Source organism: Parasteatoda tepidariorum, chromosome 6 (genome assembly GCF_982258835.1).
Source record: "Parasteatoda tepidariorum strain Cologne lab strain chromosome 6, Ptep-v5.0, whole genome shotgun sequence".
In the NCBI taxonomy this organism is placed as follows: Eukaryota; Metazoa; Arthropoda; class Arachnida; order Araneae; family Theridiidae; genus Parasteatoda; species Parasteatoda tepidariorum.
The window spans coordinates 52,271,888-52,291,217 of record NC_141760.1 but is presented as its reverse complement, the minus strand read 5'-3'; the positions used below and the strand labels follow the sequence as shown (position 1 = coordinate 52,291,217).

The window sequence follows — 19,330 nt, the reverse complement described above, 5'->3', positions numbered from 1 at the left end:
TCTTGCTTATAGAACCAAAATTACAGCATGTCGATTTCTGTACTTTCATTTGCACTTTATTATTTTCTGCTTCAGCTTAATTTTAGCTTATTATAATACAAAAAATTATATCTGGAAGTAGAATTTGACAAATTTATTTTTCAAATAAATTTTATAAATACACGAATACACAAAGGAGAACAAAAGTAAGACTCACTTTAATTGTTGCATCTTCACTAGAAGATACTATAACATTATATAGTGGGTGAAATACTACTCTTGTAACAGGAGCTCTGTGTGCAGATAAGCAATGTCGCTCGGGTGGTCGAGGGATCCATTCTGCAGGTGATCGCTTGTCACGAGTAGGAGCACCAGCGATAAACTCTCGCTCAGCTTCAGCTAATTTTGCTTCTAAATCGATAACCTATAGGGAAAATAAATTCTTTAAATGTTGTTTTTTTTTAATTTTTTATCAAACCTTAATAGCAATGCAAAAAAATTACAAGAGTTATTTTCGCCAAGATTAATTTAATCAAATACAAACGATGAGTAAATTAGCTGTAAGATTATTTGGACATGAAAAATAAACACTAATATTCTCTACAAGTTGAATAAAGTCTTGAAAAAAAAGAAGCAGCACCTAATCTTGATTAGCATCATATCACACACCACGAACGTGAAATTTGTAGGACAGATAAAGCATGCTGTGGTATGCCAATGATTAGCTTATCAGTGGCAAACCAGGCGGCGGTAGCGACACCTACAATGTGTATAAAAGAGATTTGACAGTAAGTTTCTCATAGAGAAATTGGACTTGTGCGTTGTTCTTGGGTAAAAAAAGTTTTTGTTACACCTCGTGTAAGAAGGAGAAGCATGTGTTTGAGTGCTTCTCCTACCAGCCTGTGTCCTTCCCCTACCAGCACGTGTCTAAGTTTGATTGAGGTCGAATTGTGGCCTACCGGGATTGCAGTTTATCATAGCGAAGTATCGATGCTTGGGTTGGTCGAGATCCCACAACTGATGGCAGAATATGGAATCGATAGGTTCATTACGGTCATATGGAATGCCATGTAGGATCTCAGCGGACTCCCATCACCAACAGCTGAGAAGACAGACATGTTATGCACGTGGCCTTAAGGAATCGCACACCTATGTCACGAACCCTGAGTCAACAAATGGGGTCATTGTCAAGACACCAAGTGTCTGCACGAACAATTTGACGACGTTTGCAGCAGCATGGATTGTCAGCACGGCAACCATGGCTTTGGCTACCGTTGACAGTGCATCACAGGCAGGAACGTCTCCAATGGTGTGATCAACAACGAACCTGAACGCAGGAATGGCATGACGTCGTCTTTTCAGACGAGTCCATGTTCTGCATACAGATTGCCGCATCCGTGTTTGGAGATGAGGTAAGCGAAGATAGCTCCTTTGAGATACTAATATTTTATTTAATATATTTACATTTATATACAAGTTGGTTTGATTTACAAGAAGCATCATCACAGCAGGTGATGAGAGAAATACTGACAGGCTGTCATGTGCGAGCTGGTATTTATACAATTCTAATATGATGACATCAGAACTCTTATTTCAGTTCACTTCAAAAATAAGTAAAAACACAATTGATTAAAGACAAACAGATAACAATATGAAATAAACTTGATTTTACGATGAGCGTCGAACCTATCACCACACAGTATCCCCCCAGTGACAAAGTCACGATACCAATAATGATTGTTTAAAAACAATCATAAAATACAAAGTAGTAAATTGAAATATATGTCTTAATTAGGAAAAAAAAATTAACTTGGAAATTGGAATACAATTAATAGATACAAAATATTTAGATGCTTTTATATTCCATACTCTTTAACAAAATATTTTGGGAAATGCACACGGCGACCAGATTTTGTTACAATTGGCTTTTCTTCCTTTGTTGGAGATAATTGCTTTTCGACCATTGGAATTTTATTTATTTTTAATTTCTCAGAAATTTGAAAAGCTGGTTTAATTCTATCTATTGAGACAGTTATTTTCTTACCATGGAAATCAATAATAAAGCTTTTATCAGAACGTTCAATTACCTGGTGTGGTCCGGTGTATGCAGGTGATAGTGGAGGACGAATTTTATCTACTTTTAAAAATATATGAGAACAAGATTTTAAATTAGGGTTAATATAGAACTTATTTTTACTGTGTGCTGATGCTGGTACAGGACTTAATTTTCTCATTGCGGTCATTAAATTTGTGACATAATTTTCTGTTACTGGTGGAGATAAAGAATTTGTGTTTAAAAGATCCGAAGGTATACGTAAGGAAGTACCATAAACAAGTTGTGCACAAGTTGCGTTAATATCAGCTTTTAAAGCTGTGCGAATACCTAATAAAACAATTGGTAAAATTTCGGTCCATTTATTATTTTCCTGTGCTATTATGGAACTTTTAAGCTGTCTATGAAATCGTTCTATCATTCCATTACTTTGCGCGTGATATGAAGTAGTATGGATGTGGTTACTGCCTAAGATATTAGTGAGATTTCGAAAAAGAGTTGATTCAAAATTTCGGCCTTGATCGGTAGTTATAGTAACGGGAGTGCCAAATCTAGAGATCCAACCGTGAATAAGTGCTTTTGCGGTGGTCTCGGCAGTCATATCCGTAGTAGGGATAACTTCTGGCCATCTCGTGAATCTATCGATTATTGTTAGGCAGTATTGCTTACCTTCAGAAATAGGAAGTGGGCCAATAAAATCTAGATGGATATGGGAAAATCTTGCGTCGGGTTGAGCAAATGTACTAAAAGGAGCTTTAGTGTGTTGAAAAACTTTAGCTCGCTGACATTTCTCACAAGAACGAACTTTTTTTTTAATATCCACTTTCATGTTGGGCCACACAAATCGTTTAGAAATTAAATTCGTAGTTGAATATATTCCAGGATGAGAAAAATAATGTAAATTATCAAAAATAATTTGCCTGTATGATTTTGGAATAAAAGGTCTTGGATACTTAGTTGAAAAATCACATATTAAATTAACATCTTCCAAAGAAAAGTAATGTTTTTCTAATTTTAAAGATGAATTATTTGAATTTAATATTTCTTTTAATTCTGAATCTTCATTTTGTTCCAGTTCTAGTTTTTTAAAGTCTATTAATGGAGGTCTTGAAATTGCATTTATTTCTACTCGCGATAGAGTATCAGCAACTGAATTAGATTTTCCTTTTACATGTTTAATATCAGTTGAAAATTGCGAAATATAATCAAGATATCTGAATTGGCGTGGGGAACATTTTTCAGGTTTTTGTTTAAATGCATAAATTAGAGGTTTTTGGTCAGTAAAAATAGTAAAACTTCTACCTTCAAGCATGTGACGAAATTTTTTTATTGACGCGTATATTGCCAATAATTCGCGATCGTATGTTGACCAATTTTGCTGACTTTTATTTAATTTTGTTGAGAAAAATGCAATTGGTTCCCACTCATTATTTTGATATTGCATTAAAGAACTGCCGATTGCAAAATCAGACGCGTCAGTCCACAGACTTAAATTAGCACCAGGTTTAGGATATTTTAATAGAGTTGCATCGGCTATTGCTTGTTTTGCATCAGAAAAAGATTTGTTTGAAGTATCGGTCCAAATTAACGGTAAATCAGATTTTTTTGATGATTTGTTAGATTTCTTAATATTTCGCTGTCCTTCTAAAAACTTGGTTAAAGGTGATAAAATATGATCTGCATTAGGAATAAAGCGTCTATAAAAATTAAATAATCCTAGAAATCTACGTAATTGAGTAATCGTATTTGGTTTTGGAAAATTTAGAATTGCATTAACGCGATCACTTAAAGGTTCAATACCTTTTTCGGAAATTTTGAAACCTAAAAATTGTAAACTATTCTGACCAAATAAACATTTAGAGGGATTTATTGTTAAACCGAAATACTACAGTCTATCAAAAAGTGATTTTAAATATTTTACATGCTCTTCGGGGGTTTCGGAAGCTATTAATATATCATCTATGAAAGCGTAAACGCCTTCCAAGCCTCTAGTTACTTCGTCAATAAAGCGTTGGAAAGTACTGGCTGCATTGCAAAGTCCGAATTGCATACGAGTACTTTCGAATAATCCGAAAGGAGTTATTATTGCAGTTTTATGTACATCTTCATGGGCTATAGGTATTTGATGGAAAGCTCGAATTAAATCAATGTGAGAAAATATTTTAGTTCCATGTAGTTCACTAGTAAAATCCATAATATTTGGAATTGGATATTTATCTTTAACAGTTTGAGCGTTTAAAGCTCGATAATCACCTACTGGACGCCAGTCCAAACTATTTTTCTTGGGAACTAAATGTAAAGGTGATGAAAAATTACTTTTGGAAGGGCGCATGTGGCCTAAATCTAACATATGTTGAAATTCCATTTTTGCTATTTTTAACCTATCGGGCGCTAGACGCCGAGGTTTAGCAAAAACTGGTGAACCAAAAGTTTCTATATGATGTACAACATTATGCTTAACAATTTGGTCTGAGCAAATAGGTTTCGTTATTTCAGGATATTCGTTTAACAATTTTTCATAATAATTTTCACCAAGAACAGTTTTAATTGAAATAATGTCAGAATTTTTAAAAATACAATGAGAATTTAAATTAGTAGTAATATCATTTAAGCAACGTTTTCTAATATTAGGTTTAAGATTAAAATAGTATAAAAAATCTGCACCTATAATATGATTAGTTATATCACAAATATAAAATGGAAAATTAAACTTTCGTCTAAGACCGAAATCTAAAGTTAACAATTTCTTACCGTATACTTTTATGATGGTATTGTTCGCAGCTTTAAAAGTCTGAATAGGAGAAAGAGTTTTTTCTTTTTTATTTGCTGGAATAATTGAGCAGTCACTTCCGGTATCCACTAGAAATTGTTTGTTAGTTTGTCTATCTCTAACAAAAAGGCGACAATTTGTTGGAGGCAAGATGTTAGTCGCATTCACTCTTGCCTTTCTTGGTTTTTCTGGTAGATGCAGGGTTTGACACACTTTCTAGCATCAGATTTAAATTTCCGATGATAGAAGCACATTTTGGAGTTTCGATGTGAAGATGAGGATTGGCTTTGACGATTACGAAACTGTGCATAATTCCGGTTGCGAGACCTGCTGCGTGTCCGCAATGCAGCTACTTCTTTTCGTAGAGCTCTAACTTCTTCTAAAAGTTCAAAGGTGCATTGTTGGTTTGAAGAAACTTCGCTAACTTCACTTGAAGTTGACACTTCCATTACTTTATCAGCGATTTCTGCTGCTCTAGTTGAACTTAGTGAAGGGATTGCGGCCAATATCGACTGAACATGCTGCGGTAGCTGATTTAGAAATAGTTCCAAAAGTAGAGAATCTGAGATTTTGTGGGATTCAGCTCTTCTCTGCATAGTGCGCAAGAGTTCACTAGGCTTTCTATCTCCTAGTTGCTCTCCGGAAAGTAAACGTCGAATTTCTTGGGACTTTGTCTCCCCGCAGCGTGCAATAATTTCTTCTTTCAGCTTTTTGAAAGGATCGTCTACGTCAGGAGTTATAATGACGTCCCTTACAACTGCGGCTACTTCAGGAGGTAGATGGGCGAGGCAGTAGTTAAACTTTGTTTTGCTTTCCGTAATCGGCTTCGGTGTCGCAAGCTGGAAAGTTGCTTCGACCATATGGAACCACAGGTGTGGATCAGAGATATTGAAGATGGGAATTTTTACTGCAGATGATTCCGCCATAGTTGCAGTTTCCTATTAATCCAATGACCAAAAACAGGAAAGATCAAAAATAAAAGTTACTTGTCGTCAGACATCCGGGTCACCATTGAGGTAAGCGAAGATAGCTCCTTTGAGATACTAATATTTTATTTAATATATTTACATTTATATACAAGTTGGTTTGATTTACAAGAAGCATCATCACAGCAGGTGATGAGAGAAATACTGACAGGCTGTCATGTGCGAGCTGGTATTTATACAATTCTAATATGATGACATCAGAACTCTTATTTCAGTTCACTTCAAAAATAAGTAAAAACACAATTGATTAAAGACAAACAGATAACAATATGAAATAAACTTGATTTTACGATGAGCGTCGAACCTATCACCACAGAGACATGGTGGAGAATACCCATTGGCAGCTTGCATTCGACATCGTGATACTGGTCCATCACCTAGAGCAATGGCATGGGGTGCCATTGGATACACGTCTCAATCACCTCTAGTTCGCATTGCTGACACTTTGAACAGCAGCTGTTATATTTCTGATGTGTTAGGGCCAGTTGCTCTGCCTTATCTTTGAAGCCTCCATAACGTTACGTTTCAGAAGGACTATGCACAATCGCATGTTGCCCGTACTGTCCTAACCATCCTTGACACAGAACATGTTCGCCTGTTGTTCTGGCCAGCATGTTCTCTTGATCTCTCACTAATTGAAAACGTCTAGTCAATGGTTGCCGAACGACTGGCATGCCACCACTCGTCAGTCACTACGGCTGATGAATTGTGGCATAATGTTGAAGTTGCATGGAATTCTGTTCCCGTCCATGCTATCCAATCTCTGTTCAACTCAATGCCCAGGAGAATAACTGCTGTTATTGCTGTCAGGGGAGGGTGCTCTGAGTACTTATTCCTAAGGATCTATACATCAAAATATCCAGAAAATTTTATCACTTGTTCTTCCAACTATAATGCATGTGCCCAACAAATATCATTCTGTTATTTGCATTTCTTACTGGTGTAGCAATTTTAATGGCCAGTAGTGCATAAATAATATAACATCTAATTTACAACAAAATTAAACTATTAGTCAAAGAAAACTACACAATTATAAAGCATACTCATCAATGAAAAAATTTAAACACATATACATTGATAAATTAGTAAATATTTAATTATATAAATTCAAATTCTATTAAACATCGATCCTAAAGAGGGCTAAAAAATTAGTTTTGAGTTTAAACTGTCTAAGACAAAAAAATCACAACAATTGATACTCAAACCCATATATTTTCGAGTTACTAATTTAAAGATACATTTTGCATGACTTTAGAACAGCTGAAGAAATATATGTTACTTTACAAAAGTAAATATATTTGAAAAGTATATTTTAAAACAGAACAAGTTTAAAGTCATTTAGAATAAGGTGAATTAAAGTTATTTTGTGAGGTGTTCATTTTCACAAATTAAACAAAAAGCATGTATTAATCGCATTACCTATGGATAATTTATGATAAAATGAGTATTGTTATTTTTCTCTTGATCTTGAAAGCACCCAAATGACGGTTATGCAAGATAACATTTAAATGCTAGAGACTATTATTTATATGCAGAGACATTAAGGATTATTCCTTTCAATATTGAGGTATTACGAAGATAACATGGATTTAATATTTTTTAAAGCAAGCGGTAGACAACTGCATATCAAATAATCTAGTCAACAAAAAAAAATCTTTTTTTTTCCCTCCAGAAACTTTGAATTAGTACTAGAGAATAGTTTCAATGAAGCAAAATCACTTATATTTTCATTATTTTCTTTTAAAGAAAGAATAATCTGTAGTACAAAAGGAATTAACTGCTATACTAATAAAATGCAAATTATCTGAGAGAAAGTGAAAACTTACTTTTTTGAAACAACTATGCTTTCATAAATACTAGGCCTTTATATACTTGATAACTGCCCTATATTTTACTTTAGTACAATAGACTTAAAAAGAAATTTTGACATTAACTCCATAAATTAATGCACACATTTTTTATTTCACCATTATTGATCTAGACTTATAGACTAGCGTTGTTTTATCATGACTTTCATCAAACGGTATAAACCTAAACTTTTAACTGGATTTAAGTCAAGCAAAATTGATAAAAATAAAGTAATATTATTTTAATATTTCAAAGCAAATTTCTTGAACATTTCTGAATTGTGAGGAGTGGGGTCAAGTAATGTTGAAATATCCCAGTACAGTATGAAATTACCTTACATCGTGATATTTATTGTTGGTAGAACTCACAATGCCTCACAACAGGAACTAAGCCTTACAGCACTATAAGCCGAGCCTGATAAGGCAGGGACAGTTGCCTCGGGGCCCCACATCAGAGGGTCTAGTCAATTTTCTTGTTATTTATAAAGAGGTGAAAAATTTAAATACCTAAATAAAGCTTGGTTCTTCATTACTGAAGCAGAGGGGAGGCCCCCCAAAAAGTTTTTGCCCCGAGCTCCAATTAGGCTAAGTCGGGTCCTGGCTATATAAGCTGAGATAAATACACAAAACATGCACTCCATATGGTGTTTACAAAATGCTAAGGTCTAAGAAAACTAGAAACAAATCTGCCTCTATTAATTTTCAGAGGAATACAATAGATTAAGCTAAAAACAAAACAAACAAACCTTCTTTTGTAACCTAATGACAGAAGTCCATTTCTTTTCAAGTATACCTGAGTACTTTTTATCCATTTCACCATGCTAAAAATATTATAATGCACATTTTAGTATCCAAAAAATGTTTTCAAAACATAAAAATTAAATGAAAGTAGTATTTAATACCAGATCTGATTCTTTCTTGAATGCTTCCAAGGCATCCATGTATCCACTCGATGCCAAGTAATCTGCAATGGCCTTGTTCCTGAAGGGGAGAAAGGTCAATTTTAAATAAAGACGAATAGCACTTTTCATATAAGACAACTTTAGAAGAAATAATTGAATCTTTGGATTTCTTTTTTATTCCACATTGTATCAGGTTGTTCGGAAAGTAATTTCATTTTTCTGACAGAGGATTTAATTGTATTTTTTCAAACCCAACTTCACACTTAAGCCGCATTATCATTATATGTTTTGAGAGCAGATATAGCAAGGCTTGTGTGTGAAAAAGTTCAATTAATTCAAAGCAATAGACTTTGGTTGGTGCCCTTTTAAATATGGAGAGCAATAAACAGCATTTTCGTCATATTTTACTACAGAAAAGATAAAAATGCTGTTCATGCCAGAAAAAAATTTACCAATGCGTATAAATAAGATGAGTTGACAGTATGCCAGTGCCAGAATTGGTGCGCAGAATTTCGATCCGGCAATTTGGATGTCGAAATGCACCACGTTCTGGAAGGCCCGCTGAAGCTGAAAAAGATGCGATAAATGCATTAGTTGATGCAAATCGTCGAGTAAAAACACATGAGATCAGTGAGAGGTTAAATTTATCGCATTCAACTGTTTATGACCACTTGAAAGGCGTAGGTTTAACCTCGAAGATCGATATATGGGTTCTCCATGTTCTCATGGAGAGAAATTTATGTTGTTGCGTTGACATCTGTGATTTGCTCCTCAAACATCACGAAAATTATCCATTTTTGAGGCACATCATTACTGGGGACGAAAAATGGGTTGTTTATAACAATGTCAAATGCAAGAGATCATGGAGCAAAAAAGATGAACCAGCTCAAAGCATTTCAAAAGCCAATATCCATCAAAAATAGGTGATGCTGTCTGTTTGGTGGGATTTTATAGGAATAGTTATTTTTTTTAGCTTTTACTGGCTAACACAACACTTAATTCGGAAGTCTACTGTCGTCAGCTGGACAAATTGAATGATGCCCTTCAACAGAAAAGGTACAGTGTTCCACCAAGTAATGAGAGACCTCAGACACGTTTGGTCACTCGCCAAAAGCTTTTACAGCTTGAATGGGATACACTGCCACACCCACCATATTGTCCAGATCTGGCGCCTTCAGATTATTATTTGTTCCGCTCACTACAAAATTTTTTGGACTGTAAAACCTTTACTTCAAATGAAGAGGTCAAAAATCACCAGGATCAGTTTTTTACCGGCAAAGATCAAAAATTTTATGAGCGTGGAATCATGCTACCACCAGAAAGATGGCAAAAAGTGTTGGACCAGAATGAGCAATAAATAATTTAATAAAATATTTATTCATTATACGAAAATTGTCTTTAATTTTCGTCCCTAAAAACGAAATTACTTTCCGAACAACCCAATATTTCTAAAAAGTCAATAGGTAAATACTTAAATAAATAATCCCAAGAAACTGAAGAGGTAAGATATTAAATTGAAAACTTTATTCGCTTCAGAAATATACAAATTGGAAATAACAGTTAGCATGATTCAAGCACTCAAATACAGACACCCATTTTCTGGCTATTTACCTTATGATGATCACTAAACTATTTTTTTTTTTTTGGAAAAAAGAATTGTTAGCAGCAATGAAAAATGAGAAACAAAGAACTTGGGAGAATTTTTTATAAGGATAAGCAAAATTTTTCCTATTTGCAATCACTAAGATATTTTTCTGCATTGTGCTGTTAGCTAGGGAAAATTATGAAAACTTATGAGTTGTAATTATATGAAAAATATAATAATAATATACAAGAGAAAAGTAGCAATTTTTTTTTTTTTTTTTTTTAATCAAAAAAGATTTTAAACAAATAAGATTCTTTTTGTTTCACAAAAAAAAAAAAAAAAAAAAAAATCAATAGTTTTATAAATAAAATCCTCTTTATATATTTAGTAATAACACATGAAAATTGCAATATGCGGGTGTGAATATTTTCTAAAACAATACAAATGCTGTGTCATCATTAGTCATCATATGTCACCCTACATCACAACACTTACAAGTATGTGAGTAAAGAAAAATGATTGAATATATAATGGATGTTCTTCATATCACAAAGTTGTAGTGATTTTGTGACATATAAATTGTTTTAGTCAAAACATTTTTAAAGATAAGCAGCATTTAAATAAAAACTTATAAAAAAGAATAGAAATATAGATTATAGAATGAAAAACATTATGTATGTAGGGAAAATAAGTTTTCTGAACAATTTTTGATCTAATAATTGTCACAAACTAACATGCCTATTCAAGAACATTGGCATAGTCAGGAGCAATAGCTATTCAAGAGCATTGGCATAGTCAGGATTTCATTTGGCAAGGGAGGCTGAATAATTTTACCTAACTAAAATGTAGGTTTTTAAATAAGCAAAATACAATTCAAAAGTAATGATTCATTATTACTTTTATTACAATAACAAAATTTATGATTTTGAAGATATTTTAAGATAAACATCAATTTAATTGATGAAACTAATTTGAACACCAGCAATAAAGCTAATCCTAACAATGTTTCAGTTCTTTTTAAACAGGTTTTTTCCCTTCAATAAAATGGAGGGGAAAAAATATTGCATATTTCCAATTGTGAATTTTCTTACTCATTTCAGGAGAGGGGAAGCTCCTCTGAACCATCCCCTCGGATATGACACTGCTCAGAAATTTTCTAATTATTGTCGATTCAAACATCTTCGTGTAAATTTAAGTTTTTGCATATTTTGCCATATCATTGAAACAGTTTAAACAAATCAAAAAAATTTTGGACACAATTATAAAGCTTATTTTTTTCAAAGATCATTTTGAGCATTATTTAGTAAAGGTCAAAAAATTTTTGACTCGAAAAATATAAAAACTTTTTATTCTTTTAAATTATTATCATTTTAAATTCTATATTAATTCAAAATTTTTAAATGACAAAATCGTTCATTTAATGGAAATCTACCAAATAGTTTCTAAGCAATTAATTTTAAAAATTTAATAGTTTTGAATTCTCAATTACTATTCGACCGATTCTATTCAAATATTAGATTTTGTCACTTAAAATTAGGTGTGTTAGACATTACGTAACCAGTACTTTAAAATATGTATACTATTTCAAAATACAGGTTATGATTATGTCACCACTTGTAAATACGGAAAAGAAAAAAATAGAGAAAGTGAAGATGAACTAGAAAAATTAAAGGATGAGCGTGCTTTTTTAAATTCAATGAATCAAAACTATTTCGTTCGCCACTCCTACAATGCAGGTGGACTTGAGAAAGAAAAAAAAATAAACTGCGAACGGACTCGGTTTGTAAACACAAGGTCATGGCGAGAGGTGCATTGTTTAACAAAACACAAGGAAAAACACTGCCCGCATATAGATTGTCGATCGAAGGCAGCTGTTTTCATGCCACTAACACGTAAAAGATGATTTCAGCAAGGACGACGGAAAAAATTAGAAAGTTTTCCTTGCATTTTGGATTCCTTCTTTTTATTGCTAATTTATTTTTTTAAAATATTTATTTAAGATTTTTATGGATGGTAAAAATGAAGGTTTTCTTAAGTTCATTTAAATAACACATTTTTTCCTAGTCGAGTTTCTGAATTTTCAGTTTTATTATTTTTTTTAAATTTCGTATTATTCAAAACTAATATCGGTATATATGATGACGAAAATAAAAATGTTACGTCAAATTTAAAAAAAAAAAAAAAAAAAAACTATAAATTTTGGATGAATAATAGTAAGAACACAAATCTTGACTTATTTTGTATATAATGCTTTCAGTAATTGTAAAGTCTTTGTCAAGATCAAAGAATAAAAAGTAGTTCGGACAGGAGAACGATCCACAGTTTAAACCCCTTAATGTTAATTTAAATTTTTGCATATTTCCCTATATCCCGAGAACTTTTTCAGCGAATAGAAAATTTTTTGCACACAGTAATAAAATTCATTTATTCAGAGATAATTTCATGCAAAAATTAAATAGTAAATATTTATTATTTTATTAAACCAGGAGTCGGAAAATTTTTTGAATTGTAAGGTATACAATTTTTTACATAATTTTAAAGTACGTAATTTTACATGGTAAAATACAAAATTCGAGAGAAATCGGTTGAATAATTTCTGAAAATCAAATTTTAAATATCCGACTTATTTGAAATTCAATTTCTCAGGAACAATTAAACCAATTTGGCACAAAATTTGTGTTTTGCCATGTAAAATTATATTTTTTAAAATGATGCAAAAAACTGTATACCTTACGATGCAAAATTTTTCGACCATTATTAAATGAAATAATAATAAAATTTATCAAAAGTTATTTTTTCATGGAATTACCTTTAAATAAACAAATTATATAATTGTATGCGAAAATTTTTCATTTAGCTTATAGAGATCTCGAGATATAGTGAAATACGCAAAAAGTAAAATTAACATTAAGAAGTCCATGTTTGTATCGCTAATAGTGACAAAACTATGGGGACCAAAATTACCAGTTGCATAGGGCATGTGATAAATAAGGTTTGTCAAACATAATTTTGTTCTGAAAAATAAAAGTAAATAACAATAGATGATTTTCCCCAGCCTTAAATTTCTGTAAAAATATAAAATAAGGACTGTTTAGGATCACGTAAAATAAAGAAATTTTAACAATTTAACCTAACTAATATTACATAGTCTTGTTGCCAAATTTTTATTTAGAACTACACATTTTCTGGTGGGCTGAAATTTTACTTGAATTAAAAAGTTAAAACGTAAACTATTGAATGAGATGAACCGGGGTTCGATCCCGGCGATGGCGGATCGATACGAATTCCACATCTGGCTTGCACCGACCACAGTTCTGACGTGAAATATCCTTAGTGGTAGATGGATCATGGGTTAGAGTCTCTTTGCCGTCAGGCTAACCGGGAGGAGTTCTCGTGGTCTTCCTCTCCATGTAAAGCAAATGCGGGTTAGTTCCATCAAAAAATCCTCCACGAAAGCAAATTGCTCCCAATATTCTATCCAGGAGTTCCCTTGTCTTCTGGATTGGGTTCAAAATTACAAGGCTACGGAGTTGAACATTAATAGTGGTAAACATTAAAATTGGGTCGGCTGTTCAACGACGGTTATAAAATAAAAAATTAAAATAACTCCAGAATTCCTTCCATTCTTCTGCTTCATACTTTGTTTTTCGTTGATGACAGTTGGAGAAGCTAACGCTTTTATTTTCTGGGATGCTTTATTTAATTATTTCATACAAAAATTGAAAGATTTTTTCCTTCCAATTTCTGATTCCTGTAGCTATTTATAATTTATTTATTTATTTTTTTTAAACAAAGCATTCTTCTCTTCACGCTATTTTGAATCTATTCTCTATTAATAAAGGTTTCACAACTATAGATATTTATAAAACGTCATTTTTTCTTTTCTTATTCTTTTGGGCGGCAACACGTGACAAGTACCCATATCTAAAATCTCCGATGATCCAGGAAATTTATTATAATGCTGTGTCATATAAATATGGAGGACGTCGTTCATTTCTTCACCTGGCCTGAGGTAGAAATGACTCATTCATCGCACGCGAAAGTTTTTCTTTGAATCATCCCGTTCTTCTTTAACAATTAATCTAATTTTATGAGAATATAAGAATAGATTTATAGAACACGATGGTTGATGCTGTACACACTGAGTAAACGTGTGGGACACGCACTATTCACAACGAACTTTTTAAATTGGTATTGTAAAAAAAAAATTAGAATAGGTGTTTACATTCAAAATCAGCTTAATATTGGGGTATTATATGTAGAGTTGCTTGTCTTATGAAGGTTTTCACACTTTAGGCAAAAAAATTCCAACAAACATTGTTCCAACAAACGGTTCAGCTCTTCCTTTTTCTTTATTTTTTTATTGCGTCACATAAAATAATACTTTTTAGCGAATATATTCAATAACTGTTATGAGTTTATAGCAGTTCTTCATGACTGCTATGTTAAGTTGCGCCCATATTTAGCAAGCGCTCATTATGCTCACTATGAAAATGTAAAATTTCAATTGGATGACAAAAATATTTAAAATGTTACACCAATACAGCATTGTTAGGGGTCATAAATTTTTTTAAAAAAAATTGAGAATAAGGCTGTTTTTAAAGGTTCGGTCGTCATTTAAAATAACGCCTTTTTTAAAAAATATTAATATGCAATTTTTGACGCAAAATATCCTTAGTGATAGACGGATTATGGGTTCAAATCCCCTTGCCGTCGGGCAAACAAAGGGAGATTTTCGTGGTTTTTCACCCCAATTCGGGTTTATAGTTAATAATCCCATCAATAAGTCCTCTACAAAGACTTGCTTGTCCCAATGCTTGATTCAAGAGTTTCCTTGTCTTCTTGGTTGGGTTCAAATTCACAAGATTACGGAGTTAAACAATGATAGCCGTAAACTTAGAATAGGGTCGGCTGTTCAATACTGGTAACAAAAAAAAAAAAAAAAAAAAAAAAAAAATACAATTTTCATAATTGCTGTGAGTTAGCAACAGTTACTTTTGACTGTTAGGTCAAGCCAGTGCCCTCTAGCTAATTGTGAAACTGGCGCAAAATGTCAATATGAAGAAAAGTCACAACATATGTGATTTAACTTTTTAACATTTAAAAAGTTACTTCAGCGAGGCGATTGGGAATAATTCATTGATTTTGATAATTTTCATCTAACTGTTTCATCATCTAATATCGCCAATTAGGCGATTTTTAAAGAATATTTATAGATTTTTTAAAATAATTAAGCTGTTTGTCAGTTCTAAAGCCTAGATAATTCTATGCGGCAGGATGTTAAGCTCAGTTTAAAATTATAGCTTACTCGACTCTAAGGCATTAAACTCATGTTTTTTTTTTAAATTTATTTATTATTATTATAATTATTTATTTGTTTTCGTCGGTGAAAAAGCTTCTTAAAACTACCCTTAAAAAAGACAAAAATGGTTGGGATACCTGAGTTTTTTTTAAATGAAACGATTTACATGTTGTGCATATTGCTATCAACAATTTTCTAAGATAATCCGTTTATTGCTTTAAAAAAAATTTTTTAAGAAGTTTTAAATGCCAAAAAATGAATAAAAATTACTAGATAAAAGCGATTGTCGTTATTTAAACCAAAAATATTTAGAAAGCGTAGTACCCAACATCTGTAAGTATAATAAATTCGATTCTATATAAATACACATAATTAGCAACATATTCAGTTTGCGTGACAACCAAGGTCGTTCGATGTGTTGTAAAATGGGCGGCGTAATTAAGAAGCACACACATAAAGGGAAATTATTAATGTTTAGCTTCTATAAATATGCAAGCACGTAACCTAGCAACAACACGAACTACTCGGGTTTATAAAATGTTAGGAGCAAATGGCCAAAACTTCACACAATAATCGATCGTAATAGTTAAATTTTGGGGAGAAAATTTATAGCATTAATTTTTATTTAAAAAAAAAGGCAAGTGAAATTTTTTATGCACAAGTTTACCTTCATAAATTAAAAATTAATTAAGTATCAGCGAGGTGTTTACATTATCTCAAATAAAATTTATAATTGATGATTGTTAATATTTATATATTTTTTTCTTGAATGAGAGGCTTTATAGCTTTATTAGTGAGTTTGTAAACAGTATTCCATTAAATATACTTAAACTTTTATTTTAGGCTAGATTTAATTAAAAAAAAAAAAAAAAAAAAAAAAAAACAGCCATCAGAGGCGTGCTGAAACGAGTGAATATCACAAGCAAACTCTCCAAATAAATGCTCCTGAAAAGAGCACTGCAAGAGTAATGAAAAAGAGCCAATTAAGTTTTAGAAAGAAAAGAAAATAAATAAAATTTTATCTCACATTAGTTTCTGTTACGTTTATGTAAGTGGAAATTACACTAAGTTTAAAAAAAATTGAATTAAAATTTCCAAAGTAATATTCCACTCTTTTCTTTTTTTTTTTAAATAAATAAAATGCAAAGAATTTTTAAATGTTAATGATCGAAAACTTAATCATTAATTTCATTTGAAAATCATATTTTATTTATTTCCCTGTTAAAAGATGCAACTTCATAACAAAAATAACAGCAATAGATACTATAAAGTTTTAGTGTCCTTCGTCATCGATTGCATGTCCATTTTAGCTTGGGGAGATGACCCCCCGCCTTTTTTTTCCTGTACGTTACCAGGGGTCTGTTTAGAAGAAATTTGGGTCCGTTAACGGACCCTTCACAAAATATCTTTCCATAAAAACGGACCCTTCACAAAATATTTTAACTTAAAAACGGACCCTTCACAAAATATTTTAACTTAAAAACGGACCCTTCACAAAATGATTTTTCTTTTAATCGGACCCTTCACAAATTTGTTTATCTTCATTATTATTTTGTCAATCGAATAAACCCTTTCCAGGGCAGAAAACAAGAAAGATGGATGTAAACGAATTAAGTTTTGTCTTCGGCAAATGATTCTTTCATTATTCGTTCGAAATGAATATTCTGCGTTCAGCAGTATAAGGCTAAATACCAAATATTTGTATGTTGCATCTCTAATTTAGAAGCAACAATTGTTGTTTATTTTTTAAAATTTAATTTTTTTAATTATAATTTTACAGTGTTGAGCATTATCATGTATGTCTTTAAAATTAAAAAACTCATTGAAAAAGTTTATTTTTGCAATAACGGACCCTATTTGCACAAATTCATAAAAGCGGACCCTGATTGAAAAAATGTGAGTAATTTTTTTCACAATTTCACGAAAAACGGACCTTTCACAAAATGTCTGGACAGACCCCTGGTTACTGACCGACATTGAAAATATTTCGCAAAACATTAAGGGCAATAAGTCTTTCATAAATCAAATCTAATTAAACTGTCATAAGGTAATGCTGCATTATTTTGGAATTTGAATATCGCGATATATTGCAATTTTTTTTCTTCTCAAATGTATTTATTTATATTATTCTTACATTATTCTGCTATTTAAAGAAAAACTTGCCACGAAATAACTACAATCAAGATAAGATCGTTTTTAATATTCATTGTTGTCAATAACGATATTATTCTATATTCGAAATGTATCATAAGAAACAGTATTTACGATGGTAACACACTTTAAAATATCATTATCTCTAAGGCCCGGATTTTGATGACATTTGCATTTTTTTGCATTTTTGGACATTCTTTGTCCTTTAGAGCATTTTTTGAGATTTATAGGGCATTTTCTTTAAAATTTTGGGTCGTATTTTGCATTTTTTAAATTTTTTGTTAAATTTTTCTAATTTTTATTATTTTTTATAATTTTTTATTATTACACTGGCTTCCAAACAATGAAGAAAATTTCTAGGATATTAACAGGTGAAGCAACATCTTTTCAAATTGAAGAAGAATTGTCAGTAAGTGTGACCGTCCTTTTCAAGTACGCACCAATAACATCAGTAGACGTTGAAAGAAGCTTCTCCTGGTATAAAAATTTGATTTCAGACAAGAGACGCTCGTTTACATTTCAAAATATTAAAAAAAAATTTAATAATCCACTGTAATTCTGATATTTAGCAATATTATGAGATGGAAGTTGTTATATTCATTTAAGTTTCTATACAAAATGAAAATGTTTTGGAGTCAATAGATTTTCCTTTTTTTGTTATTTTTGGATATAAAACATATTTGTCGAACTTTAATGAACGTAGAACAAGCATTGCGTTGCTTTATATTTTTTGAAACTACTCATAATAATTTTGAAGAGTAAAACATTGTTTTAGTTCAATATTTTTACTTCTATTTAAGTCATGTCATAAGGCATTTTTAGCGCAATTTTCGCATTTTAAGGGCATTTTTGCACTTTTAAGGGCATATTTTGCAGTTCATAAGGGCATTTTTTGCACTTTTTAAGGGCATTAATTGAGATTTTTTAGGTCATCAAGATCCGGGCTCTAATTATCACGATATTTTAAAAATATCCTCATTTTACATTAAATCAAAACTTTTTACAACTTTATTGTAAACAATGTCCGACAAAAAAAAAGGGGGGGGGGGTCATTGGACCGAAGTTGACTCAGAAAATTAGCAAATTGATATAAGACATTATTTTGAGCTCCTTAGTAAAACGACGCATATTCTTATGTAAGACGTAGTTGTTCGGAAAAACATCGCACGGTAATTTGTGCGACGCAAACAAAATAATCTATCAGACACTATATAACCTATCTGATTAAATCAAAACAATTAATTTTGCTCGAACTTAGAAAAAAAAATGGCTCTTAAAAATTCAAAATGACTTGGAGAAGTTAAAAACAATATTTAGAAAATGAAATTGTTGTACTGAGCAAAGTAGTTTTACGGAACGCTTTATTTAAATTGAAAAAGTTTATTTCGAAAGGTACTTATAAATTTTCAGTAGAGTATTAACCAAGTTTTAAAAGATAAAAATACTGTATTCATTTTTAATATTAAAGAAGAGATCAAGGCGGTAACTTCATGGTTGTTACATGCATTATTATATGCATTTTGAAATTCCAGAGCGTCATTAAAAAGCAAAACATTTCATAAAAATTGAGAATATCAAACAATAAGTATACTATTTTTATTAACTTAATGAGAACTTTTCTAAAAGTTTTGAGATTAGATATAGTATAAGGGTTTCTGAAATAACAGCTAAAAAGCATTGCAAATACATCGATAAAAGATTTTCAATTAACTATTCAAGCACAAGTTCCCATTAAAATAAATAATACAAGGAGTA

General features: G+C 31.6%; 2 protein-coding genes and 1 long non-coding RNA gene across 4 annotated transcripts in view; 1 reads left to right on the top strand and 2 right to left on the bottom strand.

Moving 5' to 3' along the window:
* Positions 1–19,330, bottom strand: part of Lis-1 (LisH and WD40 domain-containing Lis-1) — a 53,015-nt gene that overhangs the window by 15,032 nt on the left and 18,653 nt on the right. For both annotated transcript variants that reach the window (XM_016049877.4, XM_016049878.5), the window contains exons 3-5: positions 8,538–8,616; positions 8,382–8,456; positions 197–403 (exon numbers count right to left, since the gene is read on the bottom strand). In XM_016049877.4, the coding sequence (XP_015905363.1) occupies positions 197–403; positions 8,382–8,456; positions 8,538–8,616 (361 nt within the window). The remainder of the gene's footprint in view (positions 1–196; positions 404–8,381; positions 8,457–8,537; positions 8,617–19,330) is intronic.
* Positions 434–7,673, top strand: LOC147808028 (uncharacterized). Its single transcript, XR_015434641.1, has 2 exons — positions 434–1,391; positions 6,105–7,673. It is a non-coding gene; the product is annotated as an uncharacterized LOC147808028 (long non-coding RNA).
* Positions 4,959–5,769, bottom strand: LOC147808029 (uncharacterized). Its single transcript, XM_087165857.1, has one exon. The coding sequence runs from the start codon at positions 5,726–5,728 to the stop codon at positions 4,967–4,969; it is 762 nt and encodes a 253-aa protein (XP_087021983.1). The 5' UTR covers positions 5,729–5,769; the 3' UTR covers positions 4,959–4,966.